Source organism: Melanerpes formicivorus, unplaced genomic scaffold, assembly GCF_026170545.1.
Source record: "Melanerpes formicivorus ecotype bairdi unplaced genomic scaffold, bMelFor1.0.p_v2 SCAF_8, whole genome shotgun sequence".
NCBI classification, from domain to species: Eukaryota; Metazoa; Chordata; class Aves; order Piciformes; family Picidae; genus Melanerpes; species Melanerpes formicivorus.
This window is the reverse complement of record NW_027142360.1, coordinates 10,464,246-10,490,197: the sequence shown is the minus strand read 5'-3', so window position 1 is coordinate 10,490,197 and position 25,952 is coordinate 10,464,246. Positions and strand designations below refer to the sequence as shown.

Sequence of the window (25,952 nt, the reverse complement as noted above, 5' to 3'; positions counted from 1 at the left end):
AGGAGGCGGGGGGGCGTGGCCGGCCCGGCGCAGCCAATGGGCGCGGAGGGGGCCGCGAACGGTGCGGGGGCTGCGGTGGCTGGTGCTGCTGCCGGGTTCGAGGAGCTACCGGCCGGCGGGGCGGCCGGGGGAGAAGATGGCGGTGACGGGGTCCGGCTGGGGCCTGGCCCAGCTGGCCGAGGCCCTGGGCTCGTCGGAACAGGCGCTGCGCCTCATTCTGTCCATCCTGATGGGTAAGGGCGCGGCGGTCTGAAGTGACGGGTCTGGCACCCCGGGCAAGGCAACCTGCCCGCCGCGGGTTCGGGCGACCCCCCGCCGCCGTGCCGCGCTGCACGGAGCCGGGGCCAGGCAGCGCTTTACTGGCGCGGAACCGCACCTGTGTCAGCGTCGCCGTGCCAGGCCACGTGTGTGCGCGGAGCCGGCGGGCGAACGCCCGACCGTAACCGGCCTCGCCTCGGCCTGGGCCAGCCCGACCGGCGGAGAGTGGGTCGGGGCGGGAGCCTCCCGCTCTCCCGGTGGAGAGGGAGAATCCGCTGTGAAACGAGCCGCTGGGTTCCCCGGCCGCAGGAAGCCGGGGTGTGGTGCTGGCGGGCTGCCTGTGAGAGGGGTGCAGGCACGCCACGTCCCGGGGCTGGGGCGGCGGGGGAGAGCCTACCTGGCTCTCAGACCTGTGGAGCCGGTCACCGGGGAGCTGGCGTTCGGCGTGCTGCGAGACAAGTGCGCTTTGGCGCTGTGTCGCGAAGCGCGTTTGGGCGCAAGAACTTTGTTTGCAGTTGTTCCGCTGCCTTTGCGGGAGCGGCAGGTGCTTCGTGTGCATCGAATTACACGGGAGCCTGTGTCTGGAGGGGTGCAGCCTTAGGAAGCTTCGCAACCCCGACGAGAATTCGCCCTGCCCGAGTGCAGGGAGGTCTCTGGCAGGAGACCTCGTTAGTGTCTGCAGGAATGATGGAACTGTGCGGGAGTGGCTTGTCATCGCAGGGACTAGCAGGTGGTGTGATCAAAGCCTGCAAGCTCAGTAGCCAGAAGAACTGGGGTGTTGTGATCCACCTGCAATGTGAGGCGCGTTGCAAAACACGCAGCTTCTGCTTATCTGAACATGAGATAGTTAAATCACATGGCCGGCGGTTAAGGCAGGGCTAGAGTTAAGATGTGGGCTAACAGTTGAGGGGGAGGTTGTATCTCCCAAAACATTAATTCGGTTGTATCTATACATGCTATCTAAATAAATCTCGGCAGATAACCAATGAAGCATTGGGTTCTGAAAGCTTCGAGTGGTGTGATCACCTGGCAGAAAGGAAGTACAAATTCTTCTCTGGAGTTAAACCAAACTTCTTCTATAAACAAAAAAAACCATAATGAAGCAGTAGTAGGCATAAACAGGATGCACACGTAAGGCAGTGCTAATGAATCTGGCAGCTCCTCACAGCTGAACAGGAGAAGTCCAACTTGCCTTGCTCTCACCTCTTTCTCTGATACTTTGATTGCAATCTGATTGAATTTACTTGTCTGGCAGAAACCTAAACTGGAAAAAGCAGATAGCTTACTTCCAGGTTAGTCAACTGAACGAGCCAAGGGACGAGTCTAGCAAGTGTGAATGCAGACGAGGCGCTAAAACGCCTGTGGGGAAGCAAACACCTACAGCACAATGATGCCTTTGCAGGATGCACCCTGAACGTGCTGTCAGAGTTCCTTCTTGCTTCTACCAGCACTAAGCTGGGACACAACCTTGGAGGGCTGTTTCCTGCTCAGTGTCTTGTGGGCGAGCCAAACCACTTCCTTGAAATGAACCACAAGAAGATAGTGCCCACTGCAGCCAACAGTCATTAAGTGTGAAAGTCCTGTGTGTTGTGTTCCATGTACAGTGGTGACACTAAGCTACTGAGATACCTTTCTGAGGTAGGCCACTATCTAATTTATTTAAAGTCTTAATGGATCTTTTTAATTTGTGTTGAAAGCCTAGGAGTCAGGGACTGGGAACCCACTAGCATCTCTTCCGCTTGCATACCTGAAATGTTCAACACACCAGGAGACAGAGCTGTACTTTGCCCTGTCCTTTCTTGATAGCTTGGGATTGCTTCATTAGATGCAATTGAAGGCATAGCTTCAAGTGGAAAGCTTCAAGGCATGCAAACCAGCCTTGCCTGTAGCTTGACGCTCTTGCAGGTCATGTAGGTTGAACCACTCAGACAGAGGGGGGTTAACTCCAGCTTTTCTGATTAATGTTTGATGACTCACCCATTATACCACTCCATTAAAAGCAAGGACCAAGCACCACTCCAAAGCTACCTGAGAGCAGAGTGAGAAGAGTTCCTTACCCCAGCACTAGCAAAGAAGTGTTCATTTAATTGTGGCTTAGGTCACAATCCTTTTAATGTGACCGAAAGCCTTAAGCCTGTTAGTAATGCAGCTAGCACTGATGCCCACTGCACAGGGTGGCATGGGGTGTAAATGCAAGGCCTTTCTAAAGCCTGGCAGTGGCATTAGGACAGCCAACACAGGGCTTTTCCTTCACGTCCTGCCTTTCAGGGATTTGCTGAGATTCAGGAGCAGAGTTGCTTTGGTTGGCTGCAGCGAATACTGCTGCGTTACTCCACAGCAAGACCATGAGGGTGAAGTGCAGCCCACTGCTCCAAAGAGGAATTCAAAAAGCTGTTGCCTCTTTCTCCCTCTGTGGTACACTTTACCATCTACACTGTGCAGTTCCACTGCAACAGCTGTTTCCAGGGTTTCACTGTTCAGGAGTTCACCAGAAAGTGGTAAAAATAGCCTTCTGAAAAAAAGGGGAAGATGCAAAAGACTTTGCAACTTCTTATACCAGTTGCTGGAGAAAGCTGAATTATTGCTGAAGAAATAATCTGGATAGATTCTCTTGATTCAGAATAAGTGTTCACACAGCCATGATCTGAAATAACCAAAAGAAGTAATATTAAACTGCTGACAGTCTGCCACTGCTGGGGAGGGGGAAATAATATATCAAGTACAGGGGAGAATGAGAAAAGGAGGAAAGAGAGCAGCCAAGAAGAAAAATTGAAGTGGTCCTAATGGACCCCACCACATTTCCTCAGTGAACAAGCAAAGATTGTAACAGCACCTTGCTGAGAGAATTCTGGGGAATTTAGTCACAGCTTTGTGTTTACATCAGAGGCAGCTTTTATAGAGCCTGCAGTTTGGAAGCCAGGAACAGAGCTGGGGGTGCGTCCACTACGCAGCCTGTATGAGATTAAAAACTTGCCTCCTGCTTCCCCTGGTGAAGATTTGCATAAACATCATTTGGCAACACCATCAACAGCAGCAGGACTCGAAGCACAGTTCCTGGAGCCTGCCATTAAAAGATGTGGTGTGCCGACGTCTGTCAGTCATAGGAAAATGGCTTTGGAGAGATGTGCTCTGCCTTGCATTCTTGACTAGGTGCAGGGCCCAGTGTCTCCCCAGGAGAAACTCTGTCTTTAGGTCAGCATGGGCAACAGTAATGATCTCAGCTGTGTACCTGCAGACTTCCTTCCCAGGTGCCAGGGTGAATGATCTGAACCAGTGTGGTCCTGGCCTCTTGGTGGAGAAAAGGAGGGGGCCCCTCCAGTGAAGTCAAGGTGAGAAGAGGGTTTCTGTGCTGCTGCTCTTGTCCTCCCTTTGCAAGGAGGCAGATTTCTCTCCTGCTGTTAATACTGAAAGTGAAAGCCAGGACACAGGAGGCCTTGTGGCACTGTATATTTAAGACTCGTGTTGATCTTATTTGTTGCATGGCTCTATGGTAATAAAGAACTGAAGATCCTTATCTGGGCATACTACTTACACAGTGCCCTGCAAGCCACCTGGCATGGTCTGCTGCATAATATGGAAGGGGGCCAACATACTGTGTAGAGCCCTGAGCCAGACCTGCCAAGAAGAGCACTGTGGAAGTGTTCCCTCATCTCCAGACAGAGCAGTGGCCTGCAGAAAGCATCACGTTCCTACTGAACAGGGGCCAGAAACCATCTGCTTTGCTTGCAAGTGGTCCCATGTCCTCACTCACCTCACCATTTGCCTTAGATGCTGTGCATATTCCTGCTCTCTCTGTCCTGAAGGTTTTTAAGCTCAGTGAAATTCTCCCTATGGTCACCATAGGTGATGACTTATCCCTGTCAGGTTCCCAGCTGGTCAGCCAAGCAAAAACCTCGCTGAAGGGGAGGAGATAACTTTTTTGAATGGGCAAAGAGGTGGGAGAAGCTGTAAGAGGCAGCACCATCCCATCACAGGTGCTAAACCCAGCCCTGTCACAGAGCATTCATGTGCTGCCTTGTTTAAACTCTCAACTTCAAATACATCTTACTGTCTGCAGGTCAAACACTGCAGTAGGAGCAGATCTGCAGAGCTGTTTGTGTGTTTGCTTTGGACTTGTTTCAGCCTGGTCTCAGGAGCTGAGCACCCATGGGAATGCATTTCCAGTTCAGTTTCTGCTGAGGAGAGCTCTGTTCACATACTTTGGGACAGTTCTGCTGTGCAAACTAAAGCACTGCAAGTGGACTTCAAAAGTACACTCCTGAACTGAGTTAAAATACTCACAGAATGGCTTAGGTTGGAAGGGACTTCAGAGATCATCTGTTCCACCTCTCAGCTAGGCTTAGCTGCTCAAAGCCTCATCCAGCCTGGCCTTTAATGCCCCCAAAGAGGTGGCATCCACAACCAGGGAAGCCTGTTTCTTGTACTGAAGAACTTCTTCCTCAGCTCCAGTCTAACCCTGCCCTCCCTCAGCTTCAGACCATTTCCCCTTGTCTCTAGGCAGCCTCATGAAAAGTCTCTCTGCAGCCTTCCTGTAGGATCACTTTAGGTACTGGAAGGCAGCTCTAAGGTGTGCCCTGGATTCTTCTCCAGGATGAGAAGAGGTCTGTCCTCCCAGCAGAAGTGCTCCAGCCCTTGGATCATGTCTGTGTCCTCCTCTGGACTCACTCCAACAGCTCTGTGTCCTTATGCTGGGGACACACACCAGAACTGGGGGCAGTACTGGAGGTGGGGTCTCAGCAGGGCAGAGCAGAGGGGCAGAATCCCCTCTTGCCCTGCTGCCCACACTCCTCTTGATGCAGCCCAGCACACAGCTGCCTTCTGGGCTGCATGAGCTCATGGTGAGCTTCTCCTCAATCAATACACCCAAGTCTTTTCTCCAGAACTTGATGATCTTAATGGTTGAACTTAATGATGTTAAAGGTCTTTTCCAGCATAAACAGTTCTGTGATTCTGCAGATACACATCCAGTGTTGCACAACGTGTGGGACATTTACAGCATTACAGATAGGTAAAGAGAATTCCTTTGACATCGAAACACCAGGTGAGGCTTCTCTTTGAACACCTCTTTTCCCTGTTCCCTTCCTTTTAGTTTAGCATCCCATCAGAAAATGGAAAGCACTGATCTGCTAGATGTTAACAGAGGTGGAGTTATCTGATCAGCAACAGGGAGAAATAGTTTCATGTGCTCTCTTGAAGATGAAACAGAGCTGATGCATATAAAGGGGCATAAAGAGAGCAGAGATGAAAAGGATGTTTCTGGTATTCCTGTTTGCAGCTTCATCTCTGGAAAAAGACAGGCAGCTTCAGCACCCTTTCTCCAAGATGGCAAACTTGACAGTGCTATTTTTGCATGGACTTCAGAGAACTTCCCTCCTGCCTGACCCAGCCTCTGCATCACTTACTGCTTCTGCTCAGGCTCTTGTACCTGAGCCTGGGTGCTGTGCAGTAGCTGTTAGTCTCCACAATGGCTATGGCTAAGAGGCTGACCTTGTCCTTTGCTTCCAGTGCTGGGCTTCTCTTAACCAGAGATCATCCTCTTGTTCCTCTGGAGTTCAAAAAGCACAACCCACAAATCTCAGGAGGAATTTGGCAGCAGCAGCAGCGTGTCTCAGTTAATTTGTCCCTTTTATATCAATTGCTAATCCTCTTCTGTAGAGAGAGGCAAAAATCAGCTCTGCATGCAGAGTGCTTTTGAGCTCCGTGGTCCATCGAGGAGAATGCCTTCAGAGCAGAGGGTCACCTTCTGTTTTCACCAGGTCTGCTACAGCCAGTCTCCAGCCTGGGTCTGCTCTGCCTGAGTGGGCTCTGAAAGAGGACTTTGGCAGACTGGGGGCTGCTGTGCAGCGTCCCTCAGCAGCAAGGAGCAGGGGCTCCAGTCCTGCTGCTTCTGAATGGCAAAAGCGAAGCAGCACAGCATCCTGCCGCTGACGTATCCAAGTGTGACAGCAAGCTTGCCAGGAGGCAGTGATAACTTCACAACCTGCTTCCCTGCTTCTGCTGTGCTAATTCAGGCTGCCTGAGAACACCAGTGGGGTGAGAGTCCTCTCTTTGCTCCCAGTAGCAATGGCTTGTTATTAATAGTTCATCAGTGTTCCAAAGTGCACAGGCCATAGAATGGCCACCGAACAGTCAGTGCCCACTGCCAGCTGGGAGTTAAGTTTTAGACCTGCAGTTGTGCAACTGGCCCAGTTGTAAAGCTGAGAAAACTATGTGGTGTGCAGCTAAACTGTAACTAAATTGCAGCCCAGAGCTGCTGTGGCAATCAGAATTCAGGCTGTCTTTACGACTCTTGAACTGGAGCAGCACCCGTGTAAGTGCAGGACCAGGGGGGTTGGAGCTGTGGCTTGCTAAAAACAGCTCTGCTGTGCACATTAGCAGCTCTCTATTTGCAAGGGCTCCTCGGTCTCCTGCCTTCAGAGGACAATTACCCAAGCCACAATACGATCACAGAATGTCAGGGGTTGGAAGGGACCTCCAAAGATCATCCAGTCCAACCCCCCCTGCCAGAGCAGGATCTCCTGTGTAGAGCTTGAAGGAGTGAGCCTGACAAGTGAGGCAGGCCTTTGAGAGAGGAGGAACACTTGGGGATGGTGGAAAAGAAGTGCAATTTCTGGGTGTCAGGGATTTGAAATACATTATTACAGTATCCAGTCCTAAATGAATTCTGTCTACAGAAATGGGCAGAGGTGAAAAGCAGGTTGGGTTGGTTGTTGTTTGCTTGGTTGGGTTTTTAACCCCATGAAAATGGAATCACAGAATCACCAAGGTTGGAAGAGAACTCAAAGATCAACAAGTCCAACCTGTCACCACAGACCTCATGACTAAACCATGGCACCCAGTGCCACATCCAGTCCCCTCTTGAACACCTCCAGGGATGGGGACTCCACCACCTCCCTGGGCAGCACATTCCAATGGCTAACAACTCTCTCTGGGAAGAAATTTCTCCTCACCTCAAGCCGAAACTTCTCCTGGTGAAGCCTGAGACTGTGTCCTGTTGTTCTGGTGCTGGTTGCCTGGGAGAAGAGACCAACCCCCTCCTGGCTACAACCTCCCTTCAGGTAGTTGTAGAGAGCAGTGAGGTCTCCCCTGAGCCTCCTCTTCTCCAGGCTAAACAACCCCAGCTCCCTCAGCCTCTCCTCACAGGGCTGTGCTCCAGACCCCTCCCCAGCCTCATTGCCCTTCTCTGGACATGCTCAAGTGTCTCAGTGTCCTCCTTAAACCGAGGGGCCCAGAACTGGACACACTGAACTGGAATGTTTTGCAGAGTGGTGATTCTGTTGGTGAGAGTGGGGAAACCCTTGCAAATGCACTTTTAAACCTGTACCTATTGACAGACAGCAAGACATTGAGCTTTTGGCATTTGTGATCTGATTTTTTCTCCCTCTTGCTGAGAAGGGGAGGAACATTTCTTTCACAGTAAACCACAGCACTTGAACTTCTGATCTGTTTTTTGTTTTCTCTTTAACCACTTTTCATTTCACAAAGCCAGTTGTTAATGTTGGTTTGTTGTTGTTGGGGTTGTTTTTTTTCACATGCCATTTTTTTTTCCATGCTGAAGTTTTTAACCACCGTTAAACTTCAGCAGGAAAATTGGCACGTGAAAGAAAGAACCTTCCTCTGTGTATTCCTCACTAGAAGCCTGGGAAACCAAACTGCTTTATTTATGTAATAAATAAGGGGGAAAGGACCTGGGAGTCCTAGTGGATGGAAGGTTGACCATGAGCTAGCAATGTGCTCTTGTGGCCAAGAAGGCCAGGGCCGTTCTGCGGTGGGTTAGAAGGGCTGTGGTTAGTAGGTCAAGAGAGGTTCTGCTCCGCCTCTACTCTGCCCTGGTGAGGCCACATCTGGAATATTGTGTCCAGTTCTGGGCCCCTCAGGTCAAGAAGGACCTCAGGGTCCAGCACAGAGCCACAAGAATTATTAGGGGAGTGGAGCATCTTCCTTAGGAGGGCAGAGTGAGGGAGCTGGGGCTCTTCGGCTTGGAGAGGAGGAGACTAAGGAGTGACCTCATGAATGTTTATAAATGCTTATAAATACATAAAGGATGAGTGCCAAGAAGATGGAGCCAGGCTCTGCTGGGTGATGCCCAGTGACAGGACAAGGGGCAGTGGGTGGAAGGTGAGGCATAGGAAATTCCATGGAAACAGGAGGAAAAAAACTTTTCACTGTGAGTGTGGCAGAACACTGGAGCAGGCTGTCCAGGGGGATCCTGGAGTCTCCCTCTCTGGAGATATTCCAAACCCACCTGCATGTGTGACCTGCCCTAGGTGATGCTGCTCTGGCAGGGGGACTGGACTGGATGATCTTTGGAGGTCCCTTCCAGCCCCTAGCAGTCTGGGGTCCTGTGATTCACTAAACCACCTGAATTGCTCTAATTCTGGGAGTTACTCCTGCATCCCCAGAGAGCCCATGCTCTTTGCCAGCTACCTCTTTCCCTCCCAGCTGGTGCTCAGGGAAGCAGTGGGGGAACAGGACAGAAGTGCATGTCAGCCAACAAAAAAGCTGTGTAAAAAGCATGAAGGAGCAGGAAGGGAAAGGGATGGTTTGGGGAAGGCTTCTTGTAAGGCAGTTTGGATCTGCTGCTGCAGGAGGGAAGAGCAGGCTGGATGAGCAGGAGCGAGGTTGCCAGGCTCTGCGGGTGAAGGGCTGTGGTATGTAGGACTGGCTGCCACTTGGACCAGGAAAGCAGCCTGTGGCATGGAAACCAGCAAGGAACATGAGGGAAAGGAAGGGGAACAAGGAGGTAGGGAAGACCAAAAGAGGGGCGGCAAGAGGCCAAGGTAGGGGGGAGCAGCAGCTTGGTTTCAAGAAGCAGCAGGTACGCCTCTGAGCTCAGCAGAATGTGCAGCAGTTTGGGATATAGAAGGGAGGCCCAAGGTCCCAATCTCTGGGACTCTCTCCCAAGGGATCTGGGGGAAGGAGAGGACCTTAAGAAATGTCTCTAGTCACACCTCAGCCTGTTAGCCCTGACAGACTGCAGCCATGTTATTTTACATGAGGTGAGAGAGTTGCTCATTTCTGTTCCCTGTAGTGACCAGATTTGGCCTTGCTAATTGGGAACCTTCCCCCCATCCAATGCTTGCAGACCAAAGCTGCATTTCAGCAGCTTTCATTGCTCCTCCATGAAGAGTGTGGCTGCCCACTGCTGTTGCTCCAGGGGTGCAGGGGGCAGCGGTGCATCCACGGCTGCAGATTTCAGCCAGGCTAATAAGCAGTATGGATGCCAGCTTGGTAGTATGTGAGGAATTCTCTCTTTTTTTCCTTGTTTTGGTAGAAGAGATGGTTTGGGCTTGTTTTTAATCAAGGTAACAGAAGAGGGGCTTGCAAAATAAGAAGTCACAAAGTGCCAGCAATAAAGTTGCAGTTTTGCTCCTTGTGCTCAGGCCTCCAGGAGCAGGAGCTGGGTGAACAGACTTCACATACTTCCAAGATGGACAACTCCTCCTGGGTCAGCAAGTATGAAACCAGAAGATATCTGTTGTCTAATATGTGGCAATTCAAAATCACTTCCTCTCCTGCTGGCTTGGCTGTGCTACCAGAGTGCTTCCTACTTGTTTGCTGCTCACTGCAGCCACAGGTGAATTATCAGGAGGTGTTCTTGAGTTAGACTAGGAGCTACCATGCAGAAAATCATGGAGTGGCTTGAGTTGGAAGGGACCTTCAAAGCTCATCTAGTCCAACCCCCCAGGGTTGGCCCAGCAGGGACATCCTTCACTAGATCAGCTTGCTCAGAGCCTTGTCCAGCTTAGCAGCTGTGGTGAGATTGTGAGCTTCAGGCAAGTGGTTGGACTTGAAGACCTCAAAGGACTCTTCCAACCTCAACAGTTCTGTGGTTCTATGGACTATTAGAAATGCTTTTCTGCACTGACCTACAACTCCTTCATCTTCTTCCTGTATCTTTTTTCTCCTCAGGATATCCTTTTGCCTTGTTCCAGCGCTATTTCCTCTTCCAGAAGGAGACCTACCTCATCCATCTCTACAATGTGTTCACAGGACTCTCAATTGCTTACTTCAATTTTGGTAAGCTGCATTTGGGAAGAGAAGAGCTGCCTAGCCTAGGACATGCTGTGGTGTGGGAGGGCCTGTAGTGGGGAAGATGCACTTTCTGTTTAATCCCTGTCCCTCTTTCCTGTCCCACAGGGATGCATTGTTTTCATTCCCTGCTCTGTGTCCTAATCCAGTTCCTCATACTGAGACTCATGGGTCGCACAGTCACTGCCGTCTTGACCACCTTCTGCTTTCAGATGGTAAAGCTCTTTCTTACTGCATTGGTTTGTAGAAAGGAGCCCCCTGTTCACTTTTGCATTTCCCAGTAGCAACTGTGGGTGGAAGAGTGGAGACAGATCAAAAGCAGCTGGAGGAGTTAGTTTGGATAACCCACACAATGGTTTCTTTCAGACATACCTTATGGCTGGCTACTACTGCACAGCCACCGAGCACTACGACATCAAGTGGACAATGCCACACTGTGTCTTAACACTCAAGCTGATTGGTGAGTGACACCTCCCTCCTATGGCAAGGCATGCCTCAGGGAAGAGAGGACTGCTTGTTCAGCCCAACCAGCCCAGCCCAGGGCCTCCAACAAGTGTTTCTCACCTCTAGGTCTGGCCATCGATTACTACGATGGAGGAAAAGATCCGGTGAGTAGGACACCACTTCTCATTCCTTCCTCCTCAGTGCTATTCCAGTGAGCTGGAGGTCAGAGAAGCTCAAAGGATGTGAGTTAGCCAGCTGCATTAATTTCTGGTAAAAGCCATAGCTGAGAGGGGGAGCCTCCATGAGTGTCTGAGAGCACCAAATGCTGTAGTGGAAAGCAGTCGTTTGGAACAGAGTCAGCAGTGATTAGAGATGAACAAAAAATGTCTCAGATCACACTGGAGTATTTTTCTGTCCCCTTCCAAATCCCCCACCACCTCCTTCCCCCAGATCTGTTGCTGTAGATCCCCAGTGCTGGGTCTTGCCATAGAATCATAGAATGGTCCAGGCTAGAAGGGACCTCAGCAGGGACATCCTCAACTAGATCAGGTTGCCCAGGCCTTGTCGAGCCTCACCTTGAGTATCTGCAGGGAAGGGGCATCAACCACCTCCCTAGGCAGCCTGTTCTGGTGCTCCACCACCCTCATAGTGAAGAACTTCCTCCTGATACTCAGTCTAAACCTGTCCTTCTCTAGCTTGTCAGTAGTGTACCTTTGAGCTGCAGACCATCAGCACTGGATCTCACTTTCCATGGATCTCAGTTCCCTTTGTTTAGCTTTACCACATCTCTGGGCATGGTTGCCCTTTAGCATCTGTTGGGGCCCTGTGTGTAGGGCAGATGAAATGGAGAGAAGTTGCACAGCACATGGAAGAACACTTGCTGCAGTCTCTTAATCCTCCAAGTATCTCTATACCCCACCTCCTGTTTTGGGGCCTGAGTCTTTAGCATCCACAGAGTCACTGCTGACTTCAAGAAACCAAGGTGGAGCTGAAACTTCCTAGGCTGAAGTTTCAAGCACTTAAAAGACAACGAATTCTGGCATCAAGAAGTAGGAACTGTAGGACAAAGGTGGTGTTAAGAGTCCCTGCAGGTGCAGTCAGGGGCTGGCATGGGTCAGAGGCAGTGCTTTGCTGTGCCTGCTATGATGGCAGGGCTGTGCATCAGTAGATCCCTTCCATCTCTGGAGCTGATTTGGGAACAGAGAGCTCTGCAGGTGGCTTCAACCACTGGATCTTGTTGCTGTTTCGAGGGGTTGGGGAGGGCTGGGGAAAGGAATGGAAGTGAAGGACAAAGTGGAAAGTTCCATATCCATGGAGAGAGAGCAAGAACTGAGAAGGGTAAGGAGGTGGGGCTGAGAAGGTAAGATCCAGAGCTAGGGTGAGATCCCCAGGGTGATGTTAATGCCACTCCCTTTGGCACAGGAGTTCCTGACCCCTGAGCAGCGGCGATTTGCGGTCCGGGGCGTTCCTGCCTTGCTGGAGGTCTCAGGATTCTCCTATTTCTATGGTGCCTTCATGGTGGGGCCTCAGTTCTCCATGACAGACTATCAGAAACTGGCAAGGGGTGAGATGACTGACGTCCAAGGCCAGAGACCCAACAGGTACTGAAAAGCTCCTGAGCTCCTCACCTCCCTAAGTTCCCTCCCCGTGTTCCCTGCAGCAGAAGGCCTTCTTACCTGGACACTAGTGAGGCCAGAAGTGATTTCTGAGACAAGGCTATCTTCCCTAAGCTGCTCAGAGCTCTCTGAACAATGGCCTAGCATTGCTCCAGAGCATGAATATCAACCATCTGCCTTGGTCCCAACCTGGGCATGTCAGCACCTCAGCTTCCAAACAGAGCTACCTGCTGCAGTGAATGTGGTGACTCCCTGTTGCTGTCTCCCCTGCCTCCTCTTTTCCCCTTCTGTTTTTAAAGTGATGAGTTGGATGTTGTCTTCTGAAGGCTTTTCTTTGACCTGCTTATTTTTCTCCCCAGTTTTGTGCCTGCTCTCAAGCGCCTGAGTTTGGGTCTGGTGTTTCTAGTGACCTATACCTTGGCAAGCCCATATATCTCTGATGACTACCTCATCTCAGATGATTACATGGTATGGATTCATTTGGCAGCTTGGGGGTGGGGAAGGATTCCATTGTCTAAGGGGCACTGGATTTAGAGAATTAAGTGTAGAGAATTTATCTAGTTGCTGCCTTTTGGGCTTGGAACACCTAACACCTGTATTTCCAACCTGCTAATGACCTTCCATTTCAGCATCACATGCAAAGAACTCCACTGGAGTAACTTGCAATGTGCCCTGGGGGCCAAGAAGGCCAAGGGCATCCTGGAGTGGATTAGACAGGGGGTGGTGAGTAGGTCCAGGGATGTTCTTCTGCCCCTCTACTCTGCCCTGGTGAGGCCACATCCAGAATATTGTGTCCAGTTCTGGGCCCCTCAGGTCAAGAAGGACCTCAGGGAACTGCTTGAGAGAGTCCAGCACAGAGATGCTGAAGGCAGTGGAACATCTCCCTGCTGAGGAAAGGCTGAGGGAGCTGGGGCTCTTGAGCATGGAGCAGAGGAGCCTGAGGGGTGACCTCATTGTTTATCAAGATGTGCAGGGCAGTGGGGGGAGGGTGGAGCCAGGCTCTGCTCAGGGATGTCTTGGGACATCCTTTCCACCCCCTGACATTCTGTGGTGCTGTGAAATAAGGGTGTGAGTTCTACAGCGTGGCCCAGTGTCACCAGAGGCAGAAGGAGGAGTGTTTGCACAAGCAAGTGGGCTCCAGCAGCCCAGCCCACGCAGCAGTGCCAGCACAACACCACCCTCAAACAGAAAGTGACAGGATCTGGTTCACCTCCTCTTGTCACTGCCCCTCAACTGCAGTTTCAGTTTCCATTCTGTCTCCCCCTCGTGTCTGCAGGAGAAGCCTCTCTGGTTCCGCTGTGGCTACATCATGATCTGGGGCAAAGTCATCCTCTACAAATACGTCACTTGCTGGCTCGTTACGGTGAGTCCAGATGGCACCCAAGGAAGGAGAAATGAACCTTAGCAGCCACTCAGTGTGCCCCTGGGCTTAGCACACAGGGGAAGTAATCCAAGCACCTGGAGAGCAGGGCAGGCCAGTCGGGCACAGGCTGTGCTAGCCAAGGCCAGCTCGGAAGCCAGAGGCCAACTGTTCCATCCGCAGCGCTGCTGTCCCCTCAGCACGGTCAGAGCTGCCCCAGCCCTGCTTCCTTCATCTCCCTTGTGACTCTTCTCCCACAGGAAGGTGTTTGCATCCTGGTTGGTCTGGGGTACAACGGGAAGGATGAGCGAGGAAGGCCCCTGTGGGATGCCTGTGCCAACATGAAGGTGTGGCTGTATGAGACAACTCCTCTGTTCACAGGGACCATCGCCTCCTTCAACATCAACACCAACGCCTGGGTCGCGCGGTGAGCAGGACACAGCTCCCTTCTGCACTCCCTGCCTAACATCTGGGGCAGCAGAACCAAGATCTTAGGGGCCAGGGAGCATTAGAGGCAGCATCTGCCAGGTTTCAGTCCCTGCAGCTTCTTCCATGCTTTGTTGCTGTGCCATGGGAAAGGTCACTGGGTCTGGAAGGGCGTCTCATTACCACAGGCAAGCAGCTGATGGCAGCAGGAGTGGCTACAATAGGACCAGCCTTGTCAGCCAACCACAGAGCTGCTTCAACAGCTGGTTCTTGCATCACACCTCTTGGTGCTCCTCATGCAATGACTCAGCTGAGTTCAGCACTTGCTGGGACATACAAAGGAACTGTAACATACAAGGTGTGCTTGTGGCCAAGGTCAAGGGCAGCCTGGGGTGGATTAGACAGGGGGAGGTGAGTAGGTCCAGAGAGGTTCTCCTGCCCCTTTACTCTGCCTTGGTGAGGCCATGTCTGCAATATTGTGTCCAGTTCTGGACCCCTCAGTTCAAGAAGGACCTCAGGGAACTGCTGGAGAGAGTCCAGCACACAGCCACAAAGATGCTGAAGGCAGTGGAGCATCTCCCTGCTGAGGAGAGGCTGAGGGAGCTGGGGCTCTTGAGCTTGGAGCAGAGCAGCCTGAGGGGTGACCTCATTCATGTTGATCAAGATGTGCAGGGCAGTGTGGGGAGGATGGAGCCAGGCTCTGCTCAGGGATGTCCAATGACAGGACAAGGGGCAATGGGTGCAAGCTGGAGCAGAGCAGGTTCCATGTGAACAGAAGAGGAAGCTTTTCCCTGGGGGGGTGCCAGAGCCCTGGAGCAGGCTGCCCAGAGAGGTTGTGGAGTCTGCTGCTCTGGAGAGAAGCACACATCCAGCTGGATGTGTTCCTGTGTGACCTGCTCTAGGTGATGCTGCTGTGGCAGGGGGTTGGACTGGATGGTCTCTGGAGGTCCCCTCACAGTCTATGATAATTGGGGCTTGTGCTGTTGGACAAAGCCTCTCTCCCCAGCAGCAGATTGCAGACAAAGGCTGAGATGATTTTTGCTGTAGTGAGGGGAGCTCTCTTGCTGTCATCACAGGGTCTGTCCCTTGGGCCCTGCACACTGCCATGGAGGGGGAGGGCTCACAGCCTCTAAGCCCTTTGTTTCTTCTCTGCTCCAGCTACATCTTCAAGCGTCTGAAGTTCCTGGGTAACAAACTGCTGTCCCAGGCACTGGCCCTGTTCTTCCTGGCCATCTGGCACGGGCTGCACTCTGGCTACCTGGTCTGCTTCCAGATGGAGCTGCTCATAGTCATCGTTGAGAGACAGGTGAGCTTCTAGGCCCACACCAGGGTGGGAAGCCCTGTGTTGGGCTTTCCTCAGCAGTCTCCAGCTGCCACCCTGCAGGCTTTGCTGAGATGAAGTATGAAAAGCAGCCCCTCCCTGGGGAATGGATTTTCAAACATAACATGGTTTTGTTCAAGAGTTCGGTGGGCTGTTGGCTTCTGCCATTAAGTATGTTGCAGAAGTGGAGAACTTGGCATAGTAGAGGGCAACTGAAGTGCCTGGCAGGTGGAAAGATTAGAGGATAAGCACAAGCTGAGTTCCCAGTACTGAAGGAACACCCTTCCCTCTTTAAACTGGGATTTTCCAAACTAACCTTGAAACAGGAAGGGGCACTGGGCTAAAAAAAACTGTTTAACAGCTCCCCAAAATGCCTCTGATACAGCTGGGCAGGAAACTGGTGCCAGAGCCTGCAGGTGTAGCCACAGGACAGCTGACTGATGGGAATTGTGTTTTTCAGATTATCAACCTCATCCAGGACAGCCCTGCTCTGAACACCTTGGCCTCCATCACTGCCTTGAGGCCCCTCTTCTATGTGCTGCAGCAGGCCAACCACTGGATGTTCATGGGTTACTCTCTGGTGCCATTTTGCCTTTTCACCTGGGACAAATGGATGAAGGTATTCCATAGCCCCAGCCCCTCCCTCCCCCTCCCTCCCATCTCAGGTGTGCTGAGTGCTCCTCCCCCCTGCCTCTCTCTTCACAGGTGTACAGGTCTGTCTATTTCTGTGGACACGTGCTTTTCCTCACCTTGCTCCTGGCACTGCCTTACATCCGCAGATCGATTGTGCCACGGAAAGAGAAGCTAAAGAGAGCAGAGTAACAGCCAAAAGGTGAGGCTGCACTGACAGAGAGCCCCTCTGGCACTGGGTGCTGCAGCAGGGCAGCACTGTGCCCCCACCCAAGGTCACACCAAGCACTCTTTTCCCCAGATTGTACCACCTGTGCATTGTAGGAGTCGATGCCAAACTCCGGAGCAGAGTCACCTGCCAACTTGGCCGTGCCGTACGACTTGGATCCCACGCGAGGAGGGGGCAGGAGGAAGCGCAGGGCCCCAGCCCCTGCAGGAGGCCCGGAGCGAGGCTCCCCGCTCCCCACCCTCCGCCTGTTGCCTTATCTCTCTGCCGCCCTCCAGTGGACACTCGTGGCTCTGCCGGTACCAGACGATTGCGAAGCGCTCCCAGGCGGATCGGGCTGGAGCCACCTTCTGACTTTTCTACGTTTGTCATCCGAGATAAAAATTCCTCCTGGTATTTTTCATATCGGCTTCAGCTCCTTTCCTCTCGAGTGCCTCGGTGCGGGAGTGTGAACTGTGGCACACCACCCCATCCAGCAAAGGGATTCTGCAGGACCGAGCGACATCAGCTGCAGGGGTGAGGAGTTCGGTTCCATGTCAAACTTGGGCCGAGTCCCTGCTCTGAAGGGGATTGAGCCTGCTCATGTATGAGACATGCAAGTAAAATACACAAGCACTCTTCACAACAGTGACCTTTAATAGGAGAAAAAAGTCAGTGGGCAGGCCCTTTAAAGTCTCGTTGTGCCAGGAGTGCTACAAGGATGAAACTGAAGCCTTTTCCCCTCAAGAGCCCAAGTTGCACCACATCAACACCTAAGTAAAAAGAGTCCTTCCAGAAATATGGAGGCACTGTACAGAAGTCCACACTGCCAGCAGTAGCAGCAGATGCTCACACCACTCCCCAGGCTTCCTCAAAGGCAGTAGTAATTTTAGCACAGGTCAGGGCAGCAGAGAGGGGATAGTTGCTGATGGAGACCATCTTCTCTGTGTAGTCAACACTGACCTGGGGGAAGACAAGGGGGGAAAAAACCTCACCATTATGCTCCAAGTTCCCACTTAGTCCCATCTGTCCCAGGTAGGGAGGCAGAGTATTTTCCAGCAGGACAAGTGCCAGCCCTTCATTTCTCCCTCTTGGGAGGGATAAAAGTGTCAGGTGTTGAAGAACTGAGCCTTATTTTGACAAACCCACCGAGGGAGAGTTAAAAGGGGGGGAAGGACAGAGGGGACCATGCTGAAAAAAAGAAAGAAGAAAAAAACCCCACCCATACTCATAAACAAGACCAAAATCCCTGCTGGTAAAGATTTTTACACCCCCAAGTAAGGGATGGGTGCACTTACTGAACCATGGGCAAAAGCCCCCACGACAATGGCCACTGGCTCTGCTGCAGGGACCAGCTGCCGCAGGTCTGACACCTTGGGAACTGCAAAAGAGGTGCCTATCTTCATACAGCCCACAGGGAGGTGATCACTCACCGGGTTTTTAATCACCTGCAGAGAGCAGTTAACAGAGGTACAGAAGTTAAACACTCTGCCACACAGCCAAAGCCACTGTCTGCACAGAAAGACCCAGCCCCGGCAAACAAAGCCAAGCCCCAAGCCTAAAACAAAAGTCACCCTTCCATGCCTAGTAGCTGCAGCTCAGGAGTGTTGCAGCACTCCTGTGGACAGGCAGTGCTTACCTTCAGCAGTTTCTGAGGCCCATCAGCTGCTCGAACACTGAGCTTGTGCAGCAACTGAACTGACAAGAAAAGAAAAGCACTTGAGTGGTCTGTTCCTTTGCTGGAGGAATGCTACTCCCTACCTGGGGATCAGAGCTGAAGGAGATGAAAAGCACCCACCCCCCCCTTCAGCTGTCCCAGCATCATCTAAGCAGCCCTAAGGACCATTCAGGCCGTTTTGCTGCCAGCACAGCCTCATGCAGGTCCTCTCCCCACTGTGTTAAATGACACACAGCTGGGCTGTGCCTCCTGGAACTCACTGTGGGCTTTCTCTGCTCCCTTTCCCATTGTGAACACTGGTGCAGCTTTCTGCCTTTTCCCTAAGCTGCTCCACTCCTACCCACGTTCCCTGCATTGTTTTGTGGTGGGTAGAAGTCTTCAGTCACTTACCCATGAGACCACAGAACCGATCGAAAGTTCTGGGGATCCTAGTCTGGGGATTTACTTCAATCAGAACGTTCTTCTGGGTGTGGATGTAAACCTGCAGGAGGCCAGCCCGATTCAGGGGGCTGTCCATGAGCATCAGAAGGCTCTGAAATCGGAGAGCACACATTAGTGGAAACTTTAAAAAGCACAAGAGGCGGGAGCCTTGGGGAAGCCGAGGGTTAGCTCCCTCGAGCACAGAAGGCAGCAATGCTGAGGCAGGAAGGGATTCACCCGACTGTAGGAGTTCCACCGTAGTGCCGAGGGGAAGGAATCCCACCCCCCGTTAGCGACTCAACTGGTAAGCCGCAAGCCCGGCGGACAAGGCCAACCTGGGCCACGTCCCGCGGGCGCAGGCAGAGCCCCGGACCCGAGGGGCGGTCCCGAGGGGCACTCTGCAAGCCGGCTGCCGGGCGGCCCTGCCGCGCCCTGAGCGGCGCAGGCTGCCGCAGCCGTGCCCGGGTCCTGCCGCACCTGGTGGGTGATGTCGGGCCGCACCTCCCCGGGGTCCCGGCCGTTCCGCAGCAGCAGTGCCTTGTGCTTGTCGCAGTTGAGGAGCTCGAATGTCTTCCCTACCTACGGCCAAAGCATAGGCAGGTGGGCAAAGGCTCCCGCAGCCGCCTTCAGCCCAGCCGGACCCCCTTACCGCCCGCACCTTCACCGTCTCCAGACTCGCCCCTTCCAGCACCACCAAAAGCCGTCGCTGCCCGCGGGGTCGCTTGGCTAAAGGCAAACTATCTTCATCCTCCGCCGCCTCCTCACGCCGCTGCCTGGGCGACGCCATTTTGTTACCGCCGTACCGCGCGGCGCCAGCAGCAGCACCACCCCCACGCCGCCCCCTGCCCACCGCGGCCACTCAAAATGGCGCTTGGGGCGCGTCGCCATGTGCCTCCGGCCGGACCCACTTCCGGAGAGCAGTGCGGGAAGGGGCGGCGGAAGCTGCCCCCGCCGCCGTTTCCCGCCGGAGCCTTTTGGCCGCGGCAGGTTCCGGTGTCCTTCCCGGCGGGGAGCGCGGCGCGGCCATGGCGCAGAACCTGAAGGACCTGGCAGGGCGGCTGCCTGCCGGGCCGCGCGGCGTGGGCACTGCCCTCAAGCTGCTGCTGGGCGCCGGCGCCCTGGCCTATGGCGTCCGCGAATCTGTCTTCATCGGTGAGTCGCCCCCTGAGCAACCTCCCCGTCCCGCGCCCGGCTCTGCCTCCTGCTCTGACCGCCTTCCTTTCCCCCGCAGTGGAAGGTGGCCAGCGGGCCATCTTCTTCAACCGCATTGGCGGCGTCCAGCAGGACACCATCCTCGCCGAGGGGCTGCACTTCAGGTAGGGCTCCCTTCCCGTGCCCCGAGCCGCTGCGGGGCCAGCCGCCCGCCGCCGCGGGCTCCCGCGTCCTAACGCGTCCTAACGCGCCTCCTGTCCTTGGCAGGATCCCCTGGTTCCAGTATCCCATCATCTACGACATTCGGGCCAGGCCGCGCAAAATCTCCTCCCCCACCGGCTCCAAAGGTGAGAGCGGCCCCGCGGCCGGGGCGGGAGGCCCATGTGGCGCCCGGGGGCGGGAGTCCGGCGGCAGCGCCGGCCCTGCCCATCTCGCTCTCCCCTCCTCAGACTTGCAGATGGTGAACATTTCGCTGCGCGTCCTCACACGCCCCAACGCTGCGGAGCTGCCCAGCATGTACCAGCGCCTGGGCCTGGACTATGAGGAGCGTGTGCTGCCTTCCATTGTCAATGAAGTGCTGAAGAGCGTGGTGGCCAAGTTTAACGCGTCCCAGCTCATCACCCAGAGAGCCCAGGTAGGCTTTCCTGGAGGCTTGTGCTCAGCTGGTTAAAAAACAACTGAACTCTGGTGATGGGAAACGTTGTAGCAGATAAAGGATGAGCATGTTGGGCTGGTGCATGATGCACCCAAAGAAAGGATGGGAATTTGTGTTCTTCTTGCACTTTGATTCCAGTGTAGATCTGGACACTATGTTGCAGGGCTCTGGGAGGAAAACTGGGTTAACTGGAGCCAGGCTGTGCTCAGTGATATCCAGTGATAGGACAAGGGGCAATGGGTGCAAGCTGGAGCAGAGGAGGTTCCACAGGAACAGAAAGATAGACTCTTTCATTGTGAGGGTGCCAGAGCCCTGGAGCAGGCTGCCAGAGAGGTTGTGGAGTCTCCTTCTCTGGAGGCATTGCAAACCCCCCTGGATGTGTTCCTGTGTGACTTGCCCTAGGTGATGCTGCTCTGGCAGGGGGATTGGACTGGATGATCTTTGGAGGTCCCTTCCAAGCACTAACATTCTGTGGTGCTGTGTGTAGAGGGTGCAGAACTCCACCATAAAGCAGTGATGAGGGAGGAAGAGCTGATTTGCATTGTAGTCTGCAGGTGACAGTGACATATGCTGGAAGTGTAGGTCATCAGGGGAAAACAAAGGTTCCCTTCACATAGTTGTGCACTGCCATTCACACAGCAAAGGTTCCTGGCACTGTTTTAGGTTTCTCCTTAGAAACAGCTGCAGTCAAGCAAAAGCAGTTGCTGCCTGGTCAGGCATGTGGCAGACACTGCAGCAGCAATTTCTGTGTAAGTCAATAATTAGTGCAGGGCTTGTCAGCCTGGCTGCAGGAAGGTGCTGGCAGTTTAAAGGTAGAATAAAGCATCTACCACAAGCAGCTCTCCAAAGAGGCTGACACAAGTGGAATAGCCAGGCTGCACCAGTAGCTGCAGTAATGCAGAGATGTGATTGAAAAGGTTAAGAGCATCCAAAAGCAGATACAATGGGACTGACAAAGTGCAAGCAGTGGCAAATGCAAGGTGGCTAAAGAAATGCTGCCAAAACGTGTGGGGAGTGTGGAAGGGTGGCAGAGAAGGCTTTCCAGAAGGGCTTTTGCTTTTGCAGCTCTAGTTGTATAGCAGTAACTATAGGTGTGTTGTAATATGGCTTTGAAAGCAGGGGTGTGCAGCAGCAGGGGTGTGCAGCAGCAGGGGTGTGCAGCAGCAGGGGTGTGCAGCAGCAGGGGTGCAGCAATGCTGAGAGGCAGCAGGCTCACAAGTGCTGTTCCTGGTTAGGTAGTGCCTCTCTTGGGCCAGGCTGGAGAAGTTGGCAGGGAGAAATTGAATGAAATGTAGCAAGGCCAGGGGGTAGCATCTGGGAAAGAGAGACTTGTGGACCACTGGAGGTTTGGGACTGATCTGTTTGAGAGCAGCTCTGGGGAAAGGGTCTTGGGGGTCCTGGTGGACAGAAGGATGCCCATGAGCCAGCAATGTGCCCTGGTGGCCAAGAAGGCCAAGGGCATCCTGGGGTGGATTAGACAGGGGGTGGTGAGTAGGTCCAGAGAGGTTTTCCTGCCCCTTTACTCTGCCCCTGTGAGGCCACATCTGTAATACTGTGTCCAGTTTCGGGTCCCTCAGATCAAGAAGGACCTCAGGGAACTGCTGGAGAGAGTCCAGCACAGAGCCATAAAGATGCTGAAGGCAGTGGAACATCTCCCTGCTGAGGAAAGGCTGAGGGAGCTGGGGCTCTTGAGCTTGGAACAGAGGAGCCTGAGGGGTGACCTCATTCATGTTGATCAAGATGTGCAGGGCAGTGTGGGGAGGATGGAGCCAGGCTCTGCTCAGGGATGTCCTAGGACAAGGGGCAGTGGGTGCAAGCTGGAGCAGAGGAGGCTCCATGTGAACAGAAGGGGAAACTTTTTCCCTGTGGGGGTGCCAGAGCTCTGGAGCAGGCTGCCCAGAGAGGTTGTGGAGTCTGCTGCTCTGGAGAGAAGCACACATCCAGCTGGATGTGCTCCTGTGTGACCTGCTCTAGGTGATGCTGCTGTGGCAGGGGGTTGGGCTGGATGGCCTCTGGAGGTCCCTTGCAGCCCCTCAGGTTGTGTGGTGTTGTGTGAATGAGCAGTGAGGAGCAGTTGTGCTCAGCTGTGCACAGGCTGTGGTCACCAGACCCTTTGCTGCTTGTGCTGCAGGTGTCTCTGCTCATCAGGCGAGAGCTGACGGAGCGAGCCAAGGACTTCAGCCTCATCCTGGACGATGTGGCCATCACGGAGCTGAGCTTCAGCCGTGAATACACGGCAGCTGTGGAGGCCAAGCAAGTGGGTGAGTGCAGCCTCTGCCTGAACAGGGTGGGTTGCCTTTGCCCTGAGTTATTAAACAGGGGAGTGGAAGTGGGTCAGTGTCACACTGGTACAGGACCGAGTTCTAAGTCTCAGCCTCCTCAGCAGCTGCCCCCAACACCTGATTTTACAGCAGTATCTGAGACCCTTGGGGTATAGCTGATGGGATAGACCCACAGATAGACTGAAAGCCCAGGGCTGGAGGTCCTCTTCAGACTGGGACCCTGTCTGTGGGGATTATGTGGGTCTGGATGCTGTTGGGTTTGTTTAGGAAGAGGTAAACTACCCTCAGGTAGGCCTCACACCTGTCAGTACAGCACCAGGATACTGACAGCCCTTCTGGAAGCAGAGCCCCCCCTAGACTTCAGCTGGAGTGATCTGGTGAAAGGCTCTGGAGATCTGCTTCCAATGCTTTTGGGGTTCTCTCTGCAGCCCAGCAGGAAGCACAGCGTGCACAGTTCCTGGTGGAGAAGGCCAAGCAGGAACAGAAGCAGAAGATTGTTCAGGCTGAAGGGGAAGCCACAGCTGCCAAGATGATATCCTGCTTTGGGACCTTTGTGGGACATAGCTGATAGTCTGTGGATCTGCCACATTGGGCTCATGCTTAGGAGACTGTAAGCAGGTGATAGCTTGAACGAGGTCACTGCCATTTGTTTCCCTTGGCTGGAGTGAGGTCTGCCTGAGGGTCCAGGCCAGGAGCCTTCACTCCCTGTTGCAAGGTTTCACTTCTGTTGCTTGCATCTGCCTGTAGCCCACAGTGTGGTGCTGGGCTGGGGAGGTGAGAGCAACCCTCCCCAAGGCTCAGGGGACAGAGGTGGCTTTTCCCCCAAGATATTTGATGGCATGGATTGGGAGGTTTGTCTTAAGGGCAGGGAGCTTGTGTCAGCAGGTTCTTCCTTAACTTGTGCCTCCCTGCACCTGGGTGAAGCCCTCAGCAGGAATCCAGGCTACATCAAGCTGCGCAAGATCCGAGCTGCTCAAAACATCTCCAAAACGGTGAGCCCTGCCGCCCCCCCACTGCTGGCCTGGCCCCCCCCCCTGCCGGCCGGCCCGGCCCTGCTGCCCTCCCCTGCTGCCCCAGCCCTGCTGCTCCCCTTGCCGGCCCTGCTGGCCCCCCAGCCCCGGGGCCGCGTGATGAACCTAAGGCGAATGTGAGCTGCCCTGTCCTGAGCTTTGCTCCTGGCCAGAGTGAGCAGTGCTCAGCTGTTTGAGGTGAAGCTAGGAGCCTGTGCTCTCACTATGACAAGGCTGGGTCCACATCAGATTCCATCACCCACTCTCAGCTGCAGCCACCCAAAGCTCCTGGTTTGCTGCAGGCTGGGGAAGGGGAACAGGGAGGGGTGGGAGCAAAGATCCTGGACAGGGACAGAATGAGCATTGCTGTAAGGCAGTCTGATGGCACTGGGGTGGGAGGTCAGGGAGGGACACAGGTTTGTCTGGGGGAACTGCATGGCCTGAACCAAGATCTTAACTGAAGTGCTGTGTCTGGCAGTGGAGAGGGGTTCACAGTAGTGCTGCTGCTCCACGTGCACTGACTCCTCTGTGCCATCCCTCTGATGCCTCTTGCAGATTGCTGGCTCTCAGAACCGTGTGTACCTCACAGCAGACAACTTGGTACTGAACCTGCAGGATGAGGGCTTCACCAGGTAAAGGGGCCAGGGGGCTGCATTCATCTGCTCCCTACCTGTCAAGCTGGTCCCTTCCTTGAGCTGTGTCAGGATGCTTCCTCTGAGAGGAGCCTGATGCCAGGGGACACAGCCTAAGCAGGGAGCAGTCTTACTGTGGAATGGACATTTGTGTTAAATCTAATCAATTTCTCTTGTTTTTCTCTCCCCCTCACTGCACCTCCTGCCACACAGAGGAAGGTAAGGCACTGCTTATTGTGATCCTTTTGGAAGCAGGGGGGTGATGTCTGCCTGGTGCCTGGCATGGTTCTGGCTTGGGCCTCTCTGGACATAGGAACTCTATTTCCTCTCTGCCTCAGTGCCCACTTGAGGTGGGAAGCTTGGGGCCTTCCTACTGCATCCAGTAGGAGATGGTTAGCAGTTGGAGCACTGTGCACAGCCCATAAGAGACTTGCATGAGGAAGGCAGGAGTAGCTGAGGAGCACCTTCTGGTCTGTCCTGCACTTAGCTCTGAGAGGCAGGTAGATGGTCCTAGGACTCTGCACTGCTGTGGGGGAGCTCTAGGAAAAGATGCTTTTGTTACTACCCAAAAGCTTTGCAGCTCATGCTAGCAAACCCCATTTCCTGCCTGGGGAGCTGGCAGGGGTTTGGTGGCTTTGCCTCATCTCTGCAGTGCTCACTGGACAAGGCAGTGCCAGCTGAGGTCACAGCAGGCTGCTAAGAGATGGGATTGCTTAGAAGCCAGATAGGAACCAGAGATGGTTTCTTCTCTGTGGAGTCTGACTGTAAAATAAGGATTCCTGAGCTCCAGCCAGGCTCTGCTTTATTCATCCCAGAAGGCTTTAAGGGGATTTGGCAACAAAGTCCCAAAGAGGAAGGAGGTGGAAGTCCAGGTCCTCTGCCCGTGCCACCTCACAGCCACAAGTCTGTAGTGAGGATCTGGTTCAGCTTTGCTTGTGCTACCTGGACTAATGCCTGGCTTCTGTCTCCTTGCAGTGACAGTCTGCTACTCAAACAAGGGAAGAAATGAATGAAGCTACAGCTTCCTGGAACTGGCAGCACTGCCTAGCAGAGGATCGGAGTGAGGAGCTTTGATCTCCCTCCTTTAGCATTGTTTGCCCTGACTCTGAATTTGCTAATCCAGTAGCCAGATTGAGTTCCCATGGCTCTGCTCTCTGGTGACCCACTTCTGAGGCTGGGCTCTGCCTCGTGGCCATTGTAAATCCTTCTTCCCTTAACCAGTTACATTTGTGGAGGTGGGGAGGGGACTTGCTGATACTCACCCCTATGGCTAGAGTAATGAGTTCATTCATTTTAGAGTTCTCTAGGGTCAAATCAGAATTCCTTGTGGCTAGCTGAGGGAGTTCTGCTGCCATCAGTACCAGCCTCTTTCTTTTCTAGTAAATTTTGTTACTCTTTCACTCTTGATCCCAAGTGAAGCTGGGACTGACTTCAGGGCAATGTCATTCAGTGGGTGCCTGCTGCTGCTGGAACATCTTTCTGTCACTGTCTGCTCAGTGAGTCTTTAAAACATTTGTAAAATTAAACCCCACCAACTTTACAGGCTGGCTGGGTCTGCTTGGTGCCTGAGAGGAGGGGGAGGGGGAGGGTGGTGGGTGACAGCCCAGTGCCTGCCTGGCTCCCAGCCCAGCACTCAGACTGCAACTGTTTGCAAAATCACAGTATCACCAAGGCTGGAAGAGACCTCGAGGATCATGGAGTCCAACCTGTCACCACAGACCTCATGACCAGACCATGGCACCAAGTGCCACGTCCAATCCCCTCTTGAACGCCTCCAGGGACGGTGACTCCACCACCTCCCTGGGCAGCACATTCCAATGATGAATGACTC

The 25,952-nt window shown here is 53.6% G+C and overlaps 3 protein-coding genes across 4 annotated transcripts; 2 read left to right on the top strand and 1 right to left on the bottom strand.

Annotated features, from left to right (window-relative positions):
• The first annotated feature begins 36 nt into the window (after positions 1-36).
• Positions 37-16,716, top strand: LPCAT3 (lysophosphatidylcholine acyltransferase 3). The gene is given in 14 exon segments (XM_068142055.1): positions 37-78; positions 80-233; positions 10,171-10,278; positions 10,399-10,505; positions 10,657-10,750; positions 10,861-10,898; positions 12,157-12,335; positions 12,710-12,818; positions 13,627-13,713; positions 13,971-14,137; positions 15,295-15,442; positions 15,918-16,076; positions 16,163-16,289; positions 16,389-16,716. Coding segments are annotated over 13 exon segments (1,509 nt in total). The 3' UTR covers positions 16,280-16,289; positions 16,389-16,716.
• Positions 16,717-16,929: 213 nt separating this feature from the next.
• Positions 16,930-19,277, bottom strand: EMG1 (EMG1 N1-specific pseudouridine methyltransferase). Of its 2 annotated transcripts, XM_068142057.1 has the most exons (6): positions 19,049-19,271; positions 18,868-18,969; positions 18,361-18,502; positions 17,932-17,990; positions 17,591-17,740; positions 16,930-17,255 (listed from the first exon to the last, which is right to left on the bottom strand). In XM_068142057.1, the coding sequence occupies exons 1-6, from the start codon at positions 19,175-19,177 to the stop codon at positions 17,142-17,144; spliced, it is 696 nt and encodes a 231-aa protein (XP_067998158.1). In that variant the 5' UTR covers positions 19,178-19,271; the 3' UTR covers positions 16,930-17,141. The 2 variants fall into 2 exon arrangements, with proteins under 2 accessions (XP_067998158.1, XP_067998159.1); XM_068142058.1 differs by lacking the exon at positions 18,868-18,969 and having other exon boundaries at positions 19,049-19,277.
• A 96-nt stretch (positions 19,278-19,373) lies between these two features.
• Positions 19,374-25,661, top strand: PHB2 (prohibitin 2). The gene is made up of 9 exons (XM_068142056.1): positions 19,374-19,542; positions 19,622-19,706; positions 19,810-19,889; positions 19,992-20,176; positions 22,329-22,458; positions 22,908-23,011; positions 23,394-23,471; positions 24,045-24,121; positions 24,335-25,661. The coding sequence occupies exons 1-9, from the start codon at positions 19,416-19,418 to the stop codon at positions 24,342-24,344; spliced, it is 876 nt and encodes a 291-aa protein (XP_067998157.1). The 5' UTR covers positions 19,374-19,415; the 3' UTR covers positions 24,345-25,661.
• Positions 25,662-25,952: the final 291 nt, after the last annotated feature.